Genomic DNA, 19,587 nt, shown 5'->3' with positions numbered 1-19,587 from the left:
ATCATTAAAATTCAAAGGAAAACTAATGAAAATGACTTGAAAACTTTGAGTTTTAATGATAAGGACAAAATAAAGGGTAAAGTGAATAGTACGAGGATTGACTTTTTAGTGTAAAAATGTGGTTTTTTATTAAAGTGAACAGTACCGGGTGCTTTTCGTTAAAGTTCCCTTGATTTTACACCTATGGCTTATGTACAATTTCCATAAAAGTCACGTGCGCCTCTCGTGCATTACAGTATTTATTACGAGGGAGATGAAAACGGGACACAGTACACTGCTCCTTCCCTGCACTCGGTTGCCTTAAAAGGCTTCGGCCTTCGCTTTCTAGGGTTTTTCTGTTTCTCTCTCTAAAGCCAATCGAGACGCTGTCGTTTCTGGACTTGCCAATCCGCCGAGATGAAGCTCACTGTAAAGACCCTCAAGGGCAGCCATTTCGAAATTAGGGTTCAGCCCACTGACGCCGTGAGCATCTTTCTTCTTCTCCCTTTTTACTTTTTTTTTTTGAAATTTGAATTCCATGCTCCTCTTCAGTCCGTTTGGTTGGTAAGAAAATAAGGAAAGAAAATCTTGAGGAAAATTGAGATTTTGTAACTTTTTATATCTTATTGCTTGTCAAGTAATTGCACAATGTCAATGCAGAGTAATACTTCCAATTTCTTCTTTCTTTCCGCTTTTGGGAACCACATTCCTGTCCAATGGAAGAAATGTTAATTTTGCTTTATATATATCGAAATTTTATTTTAATTATATGTCCGTTTATTCGCATATCACGTTAGCATAATTGCTTACAAGAATGGCTATAGCCTATAGAGAAGCTTGATATAATTAGAAAATTGAAATTGAATATTCGCGTAATGTACTTTTGTTACTTCGAATACAAGGTTATGGCTGTGAAGAAGAACATTGAGGATATACAAGGAAAAGATAATTACCCGTGTGGACAGCAGTTACTGATTCACAATGGGAAGGTCTTGAAAGACGAAACCACATTGGCTGACAACAAGGTCACAGAAGACGGTTTTCTTGTTGTCATGCTTAGCAAGGTAATTCTCTCTTAAATCCAAGGCAATATGCTATTGCAATCAAAGTAACTCTTATTCAGATACGGCGACCAATTTTTATTGATTGATGTCTTAATTAATTGTATGATTTCAAGTCAGCTTTGGAAGCTTAGTTCATGGTTATAAGATTAGTAAAGAAGTTTATTATTAGGGGTATTTGGCAAGTTCTAGCCAGAGAATCAGTAATAATCTAGATTTTACTAGATTTGAGTCCGACATATGTGTTTTGTCTGATCTTGATTACCCTTACTTTCCATCCTTTGAAACTATTTATGTTGTTCAGAAACACAGAAATGGTAATGCCTTACTATTCTACTAATAACTTGTATATACTATAATTAGTGCGCGACTTTAGTACTGTGCCTTCTGGCACGCATTCATGCCCATGTCATTTGGCTCTTTTTTATAGTGAATATCTATATAGAAGGGAATAGATAATGATCAAAGAAAGCAAATCACAAGAAAGGTTGGGTTAACTCAACTGGCCATGTGGATAAATTACTGGGATTTCGCATGTTCATGTAATTTTTCAGTTTAAACTATTTTTTTACTGTTTATCCATCCTTAATGAAGTTGTCGTCTTTTCGATATGGAATTAACCAAGGGCATTTATGATATTTTGAATGCTTAGGATATGAGAGTGATTAGCAATGGTTAAACATTCGTCTCGGAGGAATGATTAGTAAATCAGGCAATATACACATGTTTCCACACCTCTAATTCTGGAAGATGAAATGCTTCATTAGTTGGGATTATTTGTGATTTAATCAAAGTAGTTAGTCTGACAATGCTTAAGATATGTGTGTGATTATTCTGGCAACTAAAGTAACATGGTGGCATTTGTGAGTAATATTTCAAAGTAATTGTCATGATATGGACTGCATGATTACAACAGTATAATTAGTGGAGCTTCCATGAATGTGTCGAATAAAGAATTTTTTTGGCTTTTCTTCTGAATGCGGTGCATGAATCAATCCAGTTTTAGAGGGTTATGGCCTTTTCTTAAGTGAATAAAATGATGAATCAGCAAAAAAATATATGATCTTTTAATTTATATTAGAAGTACCACTATGCGGGTATGTGTGTGAGTGTGAGAGGGAGAGATGGGGTCCGAGAGAAGAAAAGTAGAAGGAAAATATTAAAAATGAAATTAGGTAAGGAAGAGAGGACCCTTTTAAACCGAGCCATGTTGATATCATTGATGGAAAGCTTTGAGTGGTTCAGATGTAGAGGAATGGAAGAATTTCTTAGGGGAGCAAGGGACAAGGAGATGGATCTTCAATGGGATTAATTTGGTTTTGGCTTCCCTTTTGGTATTTGCATTTTCAGAACTTAGGAATAGTTCTTTTCAGGCTATATTGCATGTTGCGTTACATTAGTTTCTTTTTAGTCTGCTGCCATGCATCTTTGTTGTTTAGTTGAGTTGTTGTCTTTGTTGAATTGTTTAGCTAGCATCTTCTAACTAGACTATTGGTCAACTTGTTCCCTACATTGTTCTGTTTTTTAATATAGGCTATGTTTCTAATTAGAGGGGCAGGATTATTATTAACACCATGATTAGTAGAATATGGGACAGGAAAAATACTAAAAAAAACTGCAGAATTCGGTTGAATTTATCGTAATCGATTAGTTAACATGTTGGTTAACCCTATTCTGAAACATGGAGAAAAGACATTAACCAAGATTGTTTGCTTTTTCTGCAATGTGCATATGCTATTGTTCCTACCATTCTTTCTAAAGTTTTCTTTCTGGAAATTTTCACAGAATAAAACTTCAGGCTTGGCAGGGTCTTCTTCTTCTCAGGTATTATTCTCGATATTAGTTGCTAGGCATTTGTTAATTTACTTTTGGGTATATTATTCATGTATAGGCTAAATGCTGTATCTCTGTGTTGCAGCCTCCCTCTACAAATCCTCCTACAACTCCACCAACCACAAATTCTACAAACAGAACTGAAGCTCCCATACAAGAACCGTGAGTTTACATGACAAGCAACCCTTTGAAATTGTGTTCATATTAAATTAGATTCATACTTTTACTTTTCATGCTGCCGCAGACCCTTGCAGAGTACCACATCTGCTCCAGATACTTCTAGGTATTGTACTTTATCCTGACGTTATATTTAACAATATGTTGTACAAATAACTTGTATGTGTAAATGGTTAAAATTTGAATTACCTTAGATTGTTGCATATGATGCTTGCATTAAGTTGCAGTTGTTACTAAGGAATCAAGTACATCAATTAAAGTGGACTTTACGAAGCATCTTTTGATGTGAATCGTTTGTTTGAGTTAAAGGCTCATCTTTTGACACTCCTACTCGTGTGGATAACTAGAGTTGTCTCTCTTTCCTCTTGTAGCCTCTATTGTTTTTTTTTTTTTAATGATTTTTGCCTTGTATTACTTGTATAGCCCCTGGAAGCTTTTATTTAAGTTTATATATGAAGAAGAGAGTATATGTAGTCATTGTGTTACTTTTGAACAAGGCAGTGTGGAATGGTGGTGTGTCCTATTCACGTGTAATTAGAAACTAAGGTTGAATTTGGTGCCCAACTTTCAATACAACATACGAGCCTTAAAGTCATGTTCTTGAGCTGAGCTAAGTGTGTGAACAATGCTGTCTATACCTTGTGCATGCTCACTCAGATACTTGTGTAGGTTTCGTTAAGAATTAGGAGGCCACTATATGTTCAATTGTGAATTAGGGTTTAGTGAATGAACTATCCTTGTTGGTACATTGGCTGCTTCAAGAAACTGCTCTTATTATCCTCTTTTCATTTTTTTTTTCTCTATAGTTTGACTCAAAATAACAGAGTTGGGTTCCTCTTGCCATAGTTTAATACTTTTATTGGTATTATGGTATAACATAATGATCTTAAGTCCCTCTGTTACAACTGCAGTGTGCATAGTGATACCTATGGTCAAGCTGCTTCAACTTTAGTCGCTGGTACTAATCTTGAGCAGACTATTCAACAAATAATGGATATGGGTGGTGGCAACTGGGACAAAGAAACAGTTACACGCGCCTTACGAGCAGCTTATAACAATCCGGAGCGAGCAGTGGACTACTTGTACTCTGTATGTCTCTTAAACTTGTTGCTCTGATGTTGATCTATTGTGTAGCTGCTGACATACTGTTCTTCAGAGTATACCAGAAACAACAGAAGTTGCAGTTCCTGTAGGTAATTTCCCTGCAAGTCAGGCAACTGATGTTGCCCCCGTCTCTGGAGCGCCTAACTCTGCTCCTTTGAATATGTTTCCTCAGGTAAAGACTCAGGCTTGTTTGATGGTTTTTGTACATTTATTGAGGCATTGTATCTAAAACTGGAATCCTCCAGGAAACACTCTCTGGTGCTGGCGCTGGGGCCCTTGGATCCCTCGACTTCCTTAGGAATAATCGCCAGGTAAACTTGCTGTTATATTGTATCCCAGCTATGGTGTACTTTTGGTATATTGGATATTGATATTATAAACATGATTAAACTTGCAGACATTTTTATGATAGTATTACTTGACTATGTTAACAATTGGCCTAATATGTCAAATTTAGTCATGTGGTATCAATTTTGTCGTTCTCTCCTTGGTTTATGTTTGGTACCATAAATATAAACAAAAACGCAAGGGTGAGGCTGACAAATTGAAACCACAGGATTAAACTTTACGTATATGTAAAACCACAAGTATCATTTTTAATATTTGGAAATTTTGTGATAATGTGTAAACTGGTTCGGTTCTCATGAATCACAGAAATGTGCAGATAGGGTAGATGGGTCATGCAGTGAGGGGATAGTAGATTATTGTAAATTGTTCCCATCTCTTTCTTTATTCTTATTTAATCTTGGATTTTCAAAGAAGTTGAAGACATATTTTTCCTCTGTTGCAAGCCACGTTTGGCTAAACTGTCTCATCTTAATGGCTTATATTTGAGTTTGATTTGCTTGCCTTATTAACGTGCGGTGCTGAAAGGTTTGCTTTACTTTTTTCCTGTTTCCATCATAGTTCCAAGCACTGCGCTCAATGGTGCAATCAAACCCACAAATTTTGCAGGTCTGCATTTGCTTTACGTCTTTGACATTAAATATTGTGATGGTTTCTTATAAATGTGTTAAATAGTTTCATGTTGCTTTTGTTACAGCCCATGCTGCAGGAGCTCGGAAAGCAAAACCCCCAGCTTTTAAGATTAATTCAGGAGCACCATACTGAGTTCCTTCAGTTAATAAATGAACCTGTTGAGGGTTCTGAAGGGTGAGTATTGACATATGAATTTGGTACATTTTAGTAATAAACAAGGGCCCAGTTACACAATTGCTTGCTCATCAAGTACTTTTCCTCCACCCACTTATCTTCCGAGGCTCTGAGCCATCCCTTGGATTTGCTTTGGGGCGTGTTAAAGCTTACTGTATCTTCATGGGTTTATGTTTCTATAGAACTTGTCAATATCATGACTTGTATTTCTTATATGATTGCCCCATCTTCCAGTGACATATTTGATCAGCCTGACGGTCCTGACCAAGATTTGCCTCATGCCATCAATGTAACCCCTGCCGAGCAGGAGGCCATTGAACGAGTATGTATTCTCTCTGTTCCTAACAACTGCTACTTAATCTTTTCATAAATATTGATTAGTTTGGCATTCCCTTTTGCAGCTTGAGGCGATGGGATTTGACAGAGCGCTGGTCATTGAGGCTTTTCTGGCATGCGATCGCAACGAGGAACTGGCAGCCAACTACCTATTGGAGAACGCTGGAGATTTCGAGGACTGAATGATTGTTTTAAACACCCAGTTATACTTTAACCCATTGGATTCATGGTTTTATTGGTTTGAATCCGCATCCTTGTCGCTGAAGGCGGTGCATGGAGTGTTTGGAGCGACTTAATGTCCGCCAGAAAATGAATTTAATTAAATAGTATTTGTTTTTTTCTTTTTTTTATTCAAATTGGATTTTTAAGTGTAACATTCTTTTCGTACTCCGGTTTTCTTTGGATGTTAATGTTAAAGTCCTCTGTTTTTTTCAAATGATATCTCATCCCATCCGATTTTTGGTATTATTATGAATGGCAACTGAAATTTATTTCCAACCTTCAATTTTGTATAAGATTTCGTGTTGATATGTATTCGTCGAAACCCAACTCCATTTCCTTCATTGTCTCTGCAACTCTTACATCTCTCTCGTGCATACCTCAAACTATGGTCACCTTCTTTCTCTCTCGCACTCACGACGAAAAAAACCCATCTCGCAGGGGACCCCTAACTTTGTTCCTTCCTTGCAAGGAATTTGTAACTCAAGTGGTTAACCCCTAACTTTGTTCCTTCCTTGCAAGGAATTTGTAACTCAAGTGGTTAAGAGCATATATCCTGCATCCGAAAACCTTTCTTATCATCGTGACCGTCCACTTTGCTAGAAACATTGTGTTATTTGTCTGTTTTGTATGTTATTGTTCGATGACTAAATGGTTTTGTAAAGATGATCCCTTCAAATAACTTGATGAGTCAACGCAATCTTCGTGACACCGCATTTTGTAACTCTAGCAATCCAATTTTGCACTTTCAAAACGTCCCGCTAAACGAAAGGCATTCGGGTTGTGTACAAACCATATGCATACAACAACAACAAAATCTTCTCCCACTAAGTGAGGTCGAACCATATGCACAGATAAAAATAAACAGAGAAATTTTCTGGGACATCAAAAGATAATATTGTCAAGCTCAATACCATGCAGTTTTTCCAAAAAGATTTGGTTATTCTAAAGTCAAGCACAAGCCATTCTATTTACATAGTTGATGGTACTTTTTAAGTACAATAGAAGCAGCATACACACAATACATATACTTAATGACGTCTATGAGCAAACCTTTTTCTCCCATTTGGTGGTGTCGGGCCTCAGAATTCCCTCTCGGGGAACAGAATAGGAGCCAAAAGAGACCAGATGTAGAGACCTGCAGTTGCCCAACTAGTCACCATCCTCACCCACACAGATGGCCACCCAACGTCCACCAACTTCCCACTCTCCCCAACAGAGGTTGACCACCCTGTCAGAAGCATGGCCGAGTACATACTAGCAAGAGAGAAGATTATGTGGAAAAACGAATACGAATATGACACTGGCTTGGACTTCTCTTTTTCTTTGTGTTCATCAACCTTGTCTAATGGAAGCAGAGGCTTTCCAGCGCCTTTGCCAGAAAAGAAAAAAATAACAAAAAGGTGTATCAGTTTTTTGCATGGCAAAAACCGCATAGCCTTTCAATGCAACCAAACATCAAATAAAATTGTTCAAGAAACAAAATCAACATAACCAACCCTTGGAAAGGACAGTTTAAACACATTTTTCTCATATAGTATAGAAAAGTTTCACATCTCGAAACAAACCAAGAGTTCTAATGGTTCCATAGATAATTACCTGCGCGGGGAGAACCTGGTGGGGAGAGAAGTGTCGTGGAGGATCCAGCACGAACAGCAGAATACACCACGGAAAGAACAGTGGTTAGCAAACCGAAGGTAAGTGTCCCAGTGGAAACAGCTTTGGAGTGCTTGTGAAGACCATTGCACTCATAGTCCCTAGGTTCACTAGCAAGTGCACTGTAGCAGAGGTATGTGCAGTACATAGATATAACTGATGCTGGCAAAATGCTGCCGCTTACCTGTATAGCGTTAAAATAATAATTCAGAAACCATAAAGGTCCCCCCCCCTAACAAGAATGAATTTCCATACATCTATATACCATGGCTACGCGTGTAAAATATAAGAGTTAATTCATAACTAAAGTTACTAAAGTACAAAGAAGCCAAGCAACATGTATACTCTTTATGTTAACTGGATTTAATATGGAGACGTGCTGCTATCATCAGAATGCAGAGAGAGTAATAAATTGAATCAAGTTAAAAGAAAACCTCGCTCATCACCAAGTCTGCCATATCTATAATTGGAAAGTGAAATTTCTTGTGGTTTTAACCCAAGCAGACAGTGAATTATGTTATCTACAAAACAGTCTTAAATAAGTGTCAATTTATCATATTTCCTCCTGAAACAAATAAAATAAAATAAGGGCTGGATTTTATTGCCTATGTGCGCTCTGTAATTTTGGTATATCACTGAATCTATAACTAGTCTCTCTGCATTCATAAAGACACTAACAAATAATGCAACAATCCCACAACCTTATACAAGTTTTATTATATCATTTTTAATTTGTTTTTCAATTGCATCTATGTATGCAAGTATCATACAATTATGGTAGCTGTTTTCTTCTTTTCCTGTTACTTTATTGATAAACAATTATCATTGGCTACAAGAGTAATTGAAAGCATAAAAAACATGCATAAATACAAACTTACAGCAGGATGCAGTGCCACTATAAGAAACACGAAGACACACATGAGAGTCATGACAATAAAGAAGGTGTTGAGCCCACAGTCTTGTCCAGATGGTGTGAACCAATGGAAAAGAAGTCCAGAGAAGACGAATGTTGCCAGATAACAAACAAGAGAAACAACAAAAAGTGCAACGTACCTATGTATGACGATGAAGTTACAAGTTAAAATCAGCCAAAGAATGTAGAAATATGAATTTGAATAATAGATAATGAAGAAAATAATAAACTAACCAGAACTTCTCATCATATCCAACCCATTTGTCATTCCATCCATGAACAAAATCCAACAGAAGTACAACTTGTACAAGAAGAAAAAATCCTGAGCCAAACTTTGAAATTGTTTCTGCAAACATGATATTTCACTGTTAAAATTTAGTCAAACAAATGAAAAGATTTTCCACAGAAAAATTAACAGATTTATCCAAATGCTATTAGTACTCCATAAAGATTAATAAAACACATTGGTACTTCATAAAGATTTTCCACAGTACAATTAACAGTGGATTTCATCCGTTTCTAGTGGTATTATATTTACAGTGCTTGGAACTATTCAAAGATGAAAAAGTGGAAATTTAGTTAATGCTGCTTACCATAGAAGGTAACAATCTCATTGGGTACAAAAAACATGAAGATCACTAAGAGACACCAGCATATAACTTTCATCATCCATCCACCATGATGCAAACTATCACGGGGATCCTTCTGATTCTTCACACCAACCATCATAACTGATAAAATAGTGAAGAAGAGAAAATTTCCCAAGCTAACACGAAGCACTGCATCTGTTTCAAACCACTCCCTGTTATGTGTCTCATTAAACTGATTAATCCCTGCATCAAAAACCAATATGAGATTAGCGTCACGTCCAACCACCAAATATGATATACCACTAAACCCAAGAACCACGTAATTTCTAATTTCCTCAAGTTCAAAGTTGACCTAAAACTGACCGATGAAATATAATCGTTCTCATCATCGGTTGTAGTCAAACTTCCATGGGAAGTTAAAATTGTTCACTCATTGGAGGACACTATATTATTATGATTTTCTTATAAAGCATTACAATACATTCAAAACATTTGTACAGAATACAAGATGATAACATAACACCACAGACTAATATTGGAATGATGGAATAAGTGGCTTACAAGGAATCTTTTCAAGGAGAGGAGCCGCAACCTCACGGAGAATCCATGAGACTATCAAAGAAAGCGCAAAGAGCCCACAGTAAGCAATCCTAGCAGACCGGCGGCTAATACTTGACACCACTGTCCGGCAAGCATCGCAAGCGCAAGCAGCGCAGCATGATGCCAGGCAAGAAGCTGCCCACATCTTCTTCTTTCACACTTAACCGCTGATTCAACCTCAAATAAGCAAACTAATCAACAAAATCAAGACCTTGTCACATGAAGGTATAAAATTCGATAAAGAAACAACAAACCTGATGAAATTTTGAGCTAAATTCGAAAAATTCAAATAAATATCAGGCCTCGAGCCAATCGTCACTATCATTAACTTATTATATTGCAGCTCAATTCAAAAATTGAACAAAGAAAATGAAAGCATGTATGGTTTGAAACTGGACCTCTAAAAGAAAAGAAATAAAATTCGATCAGAACATAAATTGATGCGAAAACCCTAACCATCAAACAAAACATATGATATATTGATCAAACACAGATTCAAATAGAGATTAACAATACGACGATTTAGTGGATCAGGAACCCTAATCATAAAGCTCTGGTTGTAAAGAATTGCAATCGAGGAGTGATGACCTACCCTTCGGAGGAATATGGACGAGAGCAAAGGGGAAGAAGGGGAAGAAGAATAATTCCAAGTCAGAGCCTGCTTAAGACGGACAAAGAATAAGACTTTGCTTTTTGGTTTCGGGAATTATTCAAGGTTTTATTTTAGGGTACCCTTTATTTTAACCGTCTCAGCAAGTGATATAAGTCTAACGGAGACTTTTTTTTTTTTTTTTTTTTTTTTTTGTCACCAATCGATATTTTCGACACTATGAGAAATAGGGGTGAGTTATCAATAATGTGATTCAAATTCATTTTTGGCGATAATCAAACACATAAGACCTCTTACTTACAAATGAAGAGGAATACCACAAAACCAAATAACTAAATGACAATCTAACGAAGACTATTAGTACTACAGTTTAGCGATATTTTATAAAAAAATTATTTATTTAAACTCAAATAACCTCACTTTACACCTAACTTAAATTTTAAATAGAAATTGTCTTTTTAACCTTATTGTATAATTACTATTAAGTACAAGATAAATTAACAATAAAACTAAAAATTATTAATAAACCCACACTCAATAGTCAAATACTTACCACCACGCAACTATTTGTGAATTCGGGTTCATTAAGCATTATGAGAAGATTAAGAAGACAGTATGACCTTTTTTTTTTTGTATCCAATTTTCCTCTTCCACCTCCTCCAAATGATGATGCCTTGGATAAAGAAGAGTGTTGCTTGAAGACTCTTCAAGCACTTACAAAGATGGAAGACTGACACCTCTAGGGAGGGCCATGGCTCATTATCCTATGGGTCCTCGTCACTCTAGGATGCTCAGTGTTATTCAAGTCTTGATTAAGAAGAGTTTCGGAGCTAATTTAGTGCTAGCATGCGCAGTTGCACCTGCTGCTGCTTTGAGTTTGTCAAATACTTTTGTCATGCAGTTTGAAGTTATTTACAAAGAAGGCCATGACTTAATGAGGGCGGGAACATTACAGTTATGCACAATCTAGAGAAGTTGGGAAGGAATAAACTAAAAGAACTGTGAAAATGTTTCTAATCCCAGCAGTGATACTCTATCTGTCGCTTTTGCTTTGTAGTGTTATGAACTTGCAGATATCCTAGTGAATTGGAATTTATCGAGAGCAACTTTGCAGGGGAAAGACCATATGCTTTGATTTTGGGTTTTTATTTTAAATAGGTGTAGAAACAAATTTGCATATTGAAATGGATTTGTTAGGGTAATTTAGGTAGTAAATTTAGGTTTAAAGAGATATTGATAGTTTAATTAAAAATAATTAGGATGCAGAGAGTAAGTTGGATGTAAGAGAAGTTATATGGATTCCAATAAAAAATTTCAATTTTTATTTATTTGTAAATAAGAGATGTTTAAAGTTCTAATCTCGGAAATTGCGAGTTCACAATCAAGTTATTCCCCAACCTCTTAGCGCAAATAAATCATTGTATTTCAACAACAACAAAAAAGCCTAACTTAGTAATACAGTATAGTAGTATTTCTTTTTACTTGTAAGTGAGAAGTCTTAGGTTTGAATTTTAGAAATAACAAAGGCTTAGTTTGAAGACCGTTGTATCAAAAGTCTGATTGAGAATGTTAATTAGCTCAACATAGTTTGAGTTTGCGGTAAATTTTGGCCCGCGTTTAGTTCATCAAAACTCAACTCATGAAAGAAACAAATTGAGTAAGTTCATGTTGATAATCAAAAAGACAATCTTTAACATTGATATCTTTAGCACATAAAGCTGTGAGTAACTTGTATCTTTTGGCTATAGACAGTTTGAACTTTTTTTTTCTTCACATATATGAAGTATGTTTGGAATGACAGAGACTTATGTTTGTTTTCCTTCTATGTTTAGATTGGTTATCTTATGTTTAGATTGGTTTTGGAGACTTATGTTTTCTGAGTTTGATTCTCATTTTTGGTTTTATAAATTTGATTACCAACTGAACTTTCAATTTTTAACTTTTACCACCTAGATTCTCTTAAATGTTGGAATCTATTCCTTACGTTGCTTTTTTTCTATTTTTCTAATAAAACATGTCACTCGTCTTTCACGTAGAGGGATATTTTTGTCAACTCACTTCCTAGGGTTTGTTGGAATCAATTTGTAATGAAGGCAAAATGCATTTTTTTTGTAGCGCGCTAGAGTCAGGTCATGAAGAGAAAATGGAGAAGTTGATTTTTTCAAGAGTTGTTGAAGAATTGAAGTGAAAATTGATTGCCATCATCTACATTGGCATTAAGTGAAGATGGATGAAGGATATTGAGTTAGATTGGCGTAGAAATTTGTGCGTTTTATGTTGTTTTTAAGCTTTATGGAATGACAAATATCATTTGTAGAAATCATGCAAAATTCTAGATTTATAGTGAGTTCAAGATTTTTTTGGTAGATCAGCAAACGAGTGTGTAGTTCATATTAATTTATTTAAGGTTAATTTTTCAAATACTTACGGAGGGGATTATCGAACTGGGGCTGTACAAACTTCCAATTTCGGCACCATATTGACTCAAGCATTATTGTTTTGGAGCCAATTTGATTCTAGTCATTCCTATGAAGTTAATTGACGAAAATATCCCTATGTGACATGTTTTAATGGCAAAATTAATGGAAAGTTATGTTGTCACATCCAGGCCCGAGCCTTACCACATCCCGAGCTCGACTCCGTCGTAGCACGATATTGTCCGCTTTGGGCCCCAACCACGCCCTCAGGGTTTTGTTTCTGGGAACTCACACGAGAACTTCCCAGTGGATCACCTATCATGGAATTGCTTTTGCGCGAACTCGCTTAACTTCAAAGTTCCAATGGAACCCGAGGCCAGTGATCTCCCAAAAAGCCTCGTGCTAGGTAGAGATGGGAATATGCATATGAGGCTTACAGGATCCACTCCCCTGGACGATGTGGGATGTTACATACATAGGCAGTAGATTTCAACAATTAAAAGAGCCTAAGTGATAAAATATAAATTGAAAATTTAGGTGGTAATATCGACATGTTTACAAGTTTAGGTGGTACTTGCGAAAAAATCCCCTTATTATATATATAATTTTGGCATCAAAAAAGAAAATTTCTTCTATTTTTAAGTATATTCAAAACTATTATATAATACGAGACTGTTAGCTCAAGTAATTTAAAACATTCGTTTTTGCACTCTTGGTTTTGTGTTCAATTCTTCTCTTGGGTTTTTTCTTTTAATAAAAAATATTCATTCTTCTCATTATATTTTTCATTCATTCAAAGAAGTGACATAAATATCTCGTAGTTAAAGTGGTTAAAAGCCTTTACTTTATATCTTAACGTTAAATCTGCTTATATGTTGGCCATTAATTCTAATGGTTTCCTAATTGGTGATTGAATCTCATCTGGAAACTTGATATTCCTCTAAAAGTTCAGAGTAGCTTATGGCTGCTCTCTCTTGATAAGCTCCTCATTAATGAACAAATGCTGAAAAGGGGTATGACTGATAACCCTGAGTGTCAAAGGTGTAGTTGGGGCTTTGAATGCAGCTCATGTTTTTAAAGATTGGCGTAAGACAAGAGAAGTTTGGCAAAGGTTGGGAATGCTTTATCAATAGTCAGACCACAATGATATTCATGATTGGCTTCATTTTAATCTCACAAATAAAACTGTCTTAAGGGGGGGGGGGTTTAGGGTGGAGGTTAGTTTTTTTCTGTTGCTTCTTGGTTTATTTGGTATTGGGGAAATAAATTTATTTTTGATCAGGATTTTGCGATGACTGATGAGCCTACAATTGCTATTTATACTTATCTTCATGAATGGTGGAAGGCTAATACTCACAAGATTGATAAAACCGCATAGGTTGAATCTTTTCTCGGGTATTCCTCATTCGGGTTGGTTTAAGCTTAATGTTGATGGTTGCAAGAAGGGAAATAATAATTTATTGGAGTAGATGGTGTTTTAAGAAATTCTGATGGGAAATGGATTTCTGGGTTTTGCGCCAATTTGGGCACATGTGAGATTCTCACTGTTGAACTATGAGGTCTTTACTTGAGCTTACAATTGGCATGAAAATGACAGATTCATAAATTATTGGTGGAATCAAACTTTGCAATTACAGTTCTCTTGGTGTTGCAAGCTGTTGGCAATAATCATCCTTTAGGTCTCCCTTGTTTTGGCATGCTAAGAATTGCTTTCAAGATCTTGGCAATGCGAACTTCGACATGTTTACAGAAAAAAAAGGACTTTGTGGCAGACAGTTTAGCGGCCTATAGTCTTGATTTAGATTTAGATCATTTTTACTTTAACACTCCTCCTTCTTGTTCAATTAGTTTCATCTATAAAGATTGACTTGTGATGCCCCGATCTAGATTTAGTATTGAGTAGGTTTATTTGGGCTCTTGCTTTTGACCCCGTTTTTCAACCCAAAAAAAAAAAAAAAGAGTTCAAAGCATCCCAAAAACACACAAAAAATACTCAAATAGCATATATAGTTTCTAGGCCAAATTTTTTTGTGATCCTTGTGGTGACATGCCACTTTCAATATGACTCTCATGGTGAAAAACTATTAACTAAACACCTGTGGTGAGCCCGGTTAGCAATTGAGGTCCAAATCCAAAGTTCGTTAGTCTTCCGTTAAATAAAATCATGTGACTATCACATGTGAATTGGTCAAAAATAAGTTTATTTATTTTAGAAAATAAAAACACAAAAACATGATTGAATTAAAATAAAATTACAAATAAAAGAAACTTGTAAAGATAAAAAAACCCAGTAGTTCCCGTATCTCATCTCAAGCTCCGAACCACCGCCATAGCCACTAGTGGACCTCCTCCACCGTCACTAACCATCACCCCAACTTGATAGCACATGTATCTCAACCTATATAATGCAGAAAAATCACATATGCACAAGAATAACTTAAAGAATTAAAAACAATGGGTGAAATGCAATACATATGCATTCAGACGGGTGAAAGGCATTGTAGAATTAAAGACAATGGGTGAAAGGCATTGTAGAAAATTCAATCTTCAGGTATGCCCTCCGCATATGAACTTTAAGAGTGTAAGAAAGTTAAAGAATTAAAATTCAAAGAAGATTAAGAAAAAATATTGAAAGGTTGTGTACTAGCCAACTAGGGTCAACATAAAACCACATTACCAATTAAAGACAAAACTGAACGGCATTTATGCATTCAAACTTGTACAAATTGATACAAGAATGAAAATTCAAGACTAAGACTCTAACTCATGATCAAAGACATGTTGGCATTGAAAAAAAAAACAATAGTATATTAGAAGTATTAGGATTTCCAAATGAAATTAAATCATACCTTAAAAATTAGGCGCGCCTTTACCTTTACCTCTTCTCCTAGCTATTGACGTGAGTTTACAGGTTTAGTTTTAGTCTTCGCATTCAAGCTTTCTTTTTTCTGTAAAATCTAATTTCAAGTTAAGCCCTAAATTATACTAGATGTCCATTGAATAAGATGTAATTTGGATTGAAATGACGAATTTGACTATTCATTTGATAGTCACGTGAGTTTATTTAACGGAAGACTAACGAAAATTTAGATTTTAACCTCAATTGCTAACGAGACCCATCACAAATATCACATATTGAAAGTAGCGTGTCACCGCATGATCAAAAAAGAAAATTGGTCTAGTTTCTATGTGCGACGGAACTCGTGAGAATTAATAAGGTGAAGCGACATTTAAAAAAATAAAAATAAATAAGGTAAAACGACAGCACCGATCTGGCACCGAGTAACGCCTAACGCCTATCTGGGGACATTAAAACGTCCCTTGAGCGCGTAGGCAAAGCGCAGAAAAAGGGACCTCTCATCACATCTCATATCTCCCTTCTTCTCCCTAACCTCCACCGAAATACCTTCGCACAATAAAAGGGAGGAGAAGAAGACGACGACGACGACGACGACGACGACTGAGGAGACCCAACAGACACGGCAACATAAATAAAAGAAAATTTGTGATCGAGTCATCTGTAAGTCTCCCTCGTCTTTTCCCTTTCATTTCCTTCAGATCTGAGCTCCTGCTTACCTGGGTTTTCTTTGTTTTGCTTTTTTCTATTTTCTTATTTTATTTTATATTTTAATTTATGGTGTTGCTCCTGCTTACCTGGGTTTTCTTTGTTTTGCTTTTTTCTATTTTCTTATTTTATTTTATATTTTAATTTATGGTTGTTTTTTTTTTTTTTTAATTAGAGTTTTTATGGATGTGGGTTTTGTGAGAATGACATGATTTTGGGGTTGTGGGTTTGATTTAGAGATTCTTGATTGTAAATGTCAAGTGGGTTTTTCATAGGCGGTGTTGTTATTGCACATATCAAGATCCAAGCTTTATGGATATGAAAGGAGAACGCACACCTTTTTATTTCTCACCTACCTCTCAATTTTCGGCCTCGGATCGAATGAATTGAAGAAGATCAAATGACTGTAATTAACAAAGCGGGTGTGAGAAGTAAAAACGGGTGTGTGGATAACATCCCCTAGTTATTTGTGTGCCCCTACATGGTTGCATTTATTTTCTTGTGAGGTCTGAATTTCTTTAATTGGTAGCCCAGTAGAAGGTTCATGACCCTTGACCGTTAGGGGTAGCTTTCGTAGTAAGAGTAATTGGGCGGGATTCTCGACTTACTAATCTTATGGAAAACGAGGACTAACTTGAGGACAAACTTTTGATATATGAAGCGCATTCTAAACTACAAGGTGGAATCATCTGTTTTCTGTTATTAAATTGAGGTCAGCTGTTGTTAATCATGATATATATCTGGTGAATCAGAGCCTCATTGTCTTTGTTTTGCAAGTCTATGCTATCAGAACTGCTTGCTTCATTACGGTTCTTCTTCTGCACCGCCTTAGGGTTGTAAAAGATGGTGTCAAGTTCTGGAATATTGGGTGGTAACACCTAGGGTAGTCTGAAATATTGTTATCATTACGTGCTCAATGAACTCTCAGTATTGTTCTGTATCATGACGTGTCAGTATATGTACAGCATAATTCTCCCACACCCTCACTTGTTTGAGGGTGTTAATTGCGTTTGTTGAAAATGGCATATTTCTCATCTGAAGAATGGCTGTAGAATTTCACTCGGAAGTTATGGTGATTATCTTCTTCATATTTTTTCACCGCATCCAGTCAGAATGCGACTGTTGTTGATTATAACTGAAGACAAATTTGTTAAGCTCAGTCATACTTTTAGCATTGTCATGTATCTATATACTCTTGATCTCTTGGTTTAACCGTACCATGTCCTTCAGTGCATTGTTTTCTGTAGCAATTTATCTTTGAAACTTTCTCCTTAACGTGGAAACTTCACTTTTTTAGCTGTCATCTTGAAAACACGTTTGTGCAAATTTCAGATTGTCTGAGGAAGGTCCGTACATACTGTACAATGGTTCTTGAGAGCATTTTGTCTTCTCCTGTTCGGAAGTCAGCATCATTTAGAAAGCAATTCTCACAAAATGAGTTGGGTAGCTGGTCGACGGTCTTTCAGAGACACCGCTTCCTCTTAACAGCCCTAGCACTCCTGTCTTTCCTCTGCGCCATTTATCTTTACTTTGCAGTCACATTAGGTGGCAGTCCATCATGTTCGGGGTTGAGTGGAACTCAAAAAGCGTTGTGTAGCTTGGAGCATGCAAAGACTTCAGTTGCCCATGGAAAATTGAAAATTCTTTAGGATGTAGATTGATATTGCTTTTACAATTTCATTAGAGTGTATTGAAAATTCAATTAACACTTAAATGATTGAAGTTCATCTTATTGCGTTCGTGAACTAATTGATTGGGTCAAATATACATAATATTTGTAGTATGGAAACACTGCTGTTTTATTGTAATAATTATTTTGATTGAAAGAAAAATTAGGCATATGGTGTTATCAGATAATGTGGTTTACTTAAATGGGTTTATGGGTCTCTTTCAATGTATTTGAAAGAGTTGTCATGATCCTCAATGTGTGCATATGTTCCTATTAGAACCTAATCGTTTAATAACCGTTTCGTTTTTTACTTTTGCTTTGAGATAAAAGGGGAGGATATATGAAGTGAAGAAAGGTTGAACAAGGATTGGGAGCATTGAAGGACAATGTTTGAAGCAAAAACACTTTTGTCTAGCGAGCAACGTTTTAAAAGACACATGTCTAGCAACCCTCTATCAGATTTGTGATTCTGCTGTGGAGAATGTTTCGCATGTTTTCTCAAGCTGTTATGCTGCTATATGGACTCAAAGAGAGATTCTTTTCGTCATCATCTTCATTGGAACCAATTTGATTCCTTTCTTGGTTGTGTGGAGGCAAATTTAAAATGCAAAGATTCGCATTGTTTTGGGTTATCTTGGAATCTTGTTTTTGTTGTAGCCTTATGGTTCATATGCAGGTGGAGATGTTGTGTTATATTTTGTCCTAATTTTGCTAAGCCTACTGATCCAAAGAAAAGCATTTTGGAGTATTCTAAAGAATGGCTTAAATAATGTTAGCCTTTCTAGTAAACACAATCGTGTGCAAGTTCTTTTGGCTTGGGTTCCTCCTTCGTCTGAGACCTTTTAAGTTAAATGTGGTTTCTCTCATTCATGGTTCTCTAGCTTTAATCATCCTCTCTATGGTCTTGTCTCGTAGTGCAGAAGTTTGATCATGAGAATTGGATTTGCAATTTGCAACATGTTCATAGAGAGCGTAATTTTGTAACTGACGGGTTAGCCAAGTTGAGTTTAAATAGCGAGATGGTTTTTCAAGAGTTTGCGGAGCTTCCTCCCTGTTTAGTTCAAACCCTTTTCGATAACTGCTTTGAAGTCGCTAGAGTTAGACTAATTGTTTCTTAGTATTTCTTCTCTTTCTTTCTTTCATGTTACCAAAGAAAAACACTTTTGTCAATTTGTACTTTTATGCCTGAGAAATGCTAAGGAGACTCTCCAAAATGGAACTCTTCATGGATTATCTGCCACCTTATATTTATGGCACAATGTTTTATAATGTTGACATGTGAATTGACGTTAAATTGTGAGGTGACAAAGTCCATAAAGAGTCCCACATGCAGAAAGCCTCCTTAACATTTCTCTTGATGCCTTTCGTGTCTCGCCAAAACCAAATCGTTAGGCAATTGGTTCAACATAGGGGATAGGAAAGAAGATGAATTCATTGAGAAGAGTAGTAACGAAACAAACAAGATGAGCAACGCAACGCATCGAACAAGAAGAGCAAATTAGAGTAAAATAAGTAGGAAGATTCAATTATTGACAAAGACCTCCCAAAATATACCCCAAGAAAGAAGAAATATTGAATTGATAGATAAGATGAAATCATGGCATCCTACAACCACTCCACTGCGTATTACCCAAGACACCTAGTTCTATGTTACTATCATTGTCGTTTAGTTATTTTATTTTATTTTATTTTAGTTATGTTTTTTT

At 36.0% G+C, this 19,587-nt stretch overlaps 3 protein-coding genes across 3 annotated transcripts; 2 read left to right on the top strand and 1 right to left on the bottom strand.

The window, feature by feature from the left end:
• The first annotated feature begins 267 nt into the window (after positions 1 to 267).
• LOC126611282 (ubiquitin receptor RAD23b-like) lies at positions 268 to 6,078 on the top strand. Its single transcript, XM_050279495.1, has 12 exons — positions 268 to 462; positions 882 to 1,043; positions 2,826 to 2,864; positions 2,959 to 3,035; positions 3,118 to 3,156; positions 3,962 to 4,139; positions 4,207 to 4,326; positions 4,400 to 4,465; positions 5,061 to 5,108; positions 5,197 to 5,306; positions 5,541 to 5,628; positions 5,708 to 6,078. The coding sequence occupies exons 1-12, from the start codon at positions 397 to 399 to the stop codon at positions 5,822 to 5,824; spliced, it is 1,110 nt and encodes a 369-aa protein (XP_050135452.1). The 5' UTR covers positions 268 to 396; the 3' UTR covers positions 5,825 to 6,078.
• Positions 6,079 to 6,734: 656 nt separating this feature from the next.
• On the bottom strand, positions 6,735 to 10,363 carry LOC126611280 (uncharacterized). The gene is made up of 7 exons (XM_050279493.1): positions 10,213 to 10,363; positions 9,582 to 9,811; positions 9,024 to 9,263; positions 8,665 to 8,776; positions 8,396 to 8,570; positions 7,461 to 7,701; positions 6,735 to 7,233 (listed from the first exon to the last, which is right to left on the bottom strand). Exons 2-7 carry the CDS (start codon positions 9,763 to 9,765, stop codon positions 6,944 to 6,946), a joined length of 1,242 nt encoding a protein of 413 aa, XP_050135450.1. The 5' UTR covers positions 9,766 to 9,811; positions 10,213 to 10,363; the 3' UTR covers positions 6,735 to 6,943.
• Positions 10,364 to 15,931: 5,568 nt separating this feature from the next.
• Positions 15,932 to 18,001, top strand: LOC126611285 (uncharacterized). The gene is made up of 2 exons (XM_050279500.1): positions 15,932 to 16,167; positions 17,545 to 18,001. The coding sequence occupies exon 2, from the start codon at positions 17,577 to 17,579 to the stop codon at positions 17,859 to 17,861; it is 285 nt and encodes a 94-aa protein (XP_050135457.1). The 5' UTR covers positions 15,932 to 16,167; positions 17,545 to 17,576; the 3' UTR covers positions 17,862 to 18,001.
• Positions 18,002 to 19,587: the final 1,586 nt, after the last annotated feature.

The sequence above is a fragment of the Malus sylvestris genome, chromosome 17 (genome assembly GCF_916048215.2).
Source record: "Malus sylvestris chromosome 17, drMalSylv7.2, whole genome shotgun sequence".
NCBI classification, from domain to species: Eukaryota; Viridiplantae; Streptophyta; class Magnoliopsida; order Rosales; family Rosaceae; genus Malus; species Malus sylvestris.
The sequence above is the reverse complement of the archived record's forward strand: the minus strand, read 5'-3'. Positions and strand labels throughout refer to the sequence as shown.

Bases quoted from the DNA above. Each gene is read 5' to 3' on its own strand.
- LOC126611282 (XM_050279495.1), top strand. From the start codon at position 397: ATGAAGCTCACTGTAAAGACCCTCAAGGGCAGCCATTTCGAAATTAGG. The intron at 2,865-2,958 runs GTATTATTCTCG...TCTGTGTTGCAG, and splicing joins CAGGGTCTTCTTCTTCTCAG to CCTCCCTCTACAAATCCTCC. The intron at 4,140-4,206 runs GTATGTCTCTTA...ACTGTTCTTCAG, and splicing joins CAGTGGACTACTTGTACTCT to AGTATACCAGAAACAACAGA.
- LOC126611280 (XM_050279493.1), bottom strand. From the start codon at position 9,765: ATGTGGGCAGCTTCTTGCCTGGCATCATGCTGCGCTGCTTGCGCTTGC. The intron at 9,264-9,581 runs GTAAGCCACTTA...TTTTTGATGCAG, and splicing joins TCTCCTTGAAAAGATTCCTT to GGATTAATCAGTTTAATGAG. The intron at 7,234-7,460 runs GTAATTATCTAT...TTTCTGGCAAAG, and splicing joins ACCAGGTTCTCCCCGCGCAG to GCGCTGGAAAGCCTCTGCTT.
- LOC126611285 (XM_050279500.1), top strand. From the start codon at position 17,577: ATGGTTCTTGAGAGCATTTTGTCTTCTCCTGTTCGGAAGTCAGCATCA.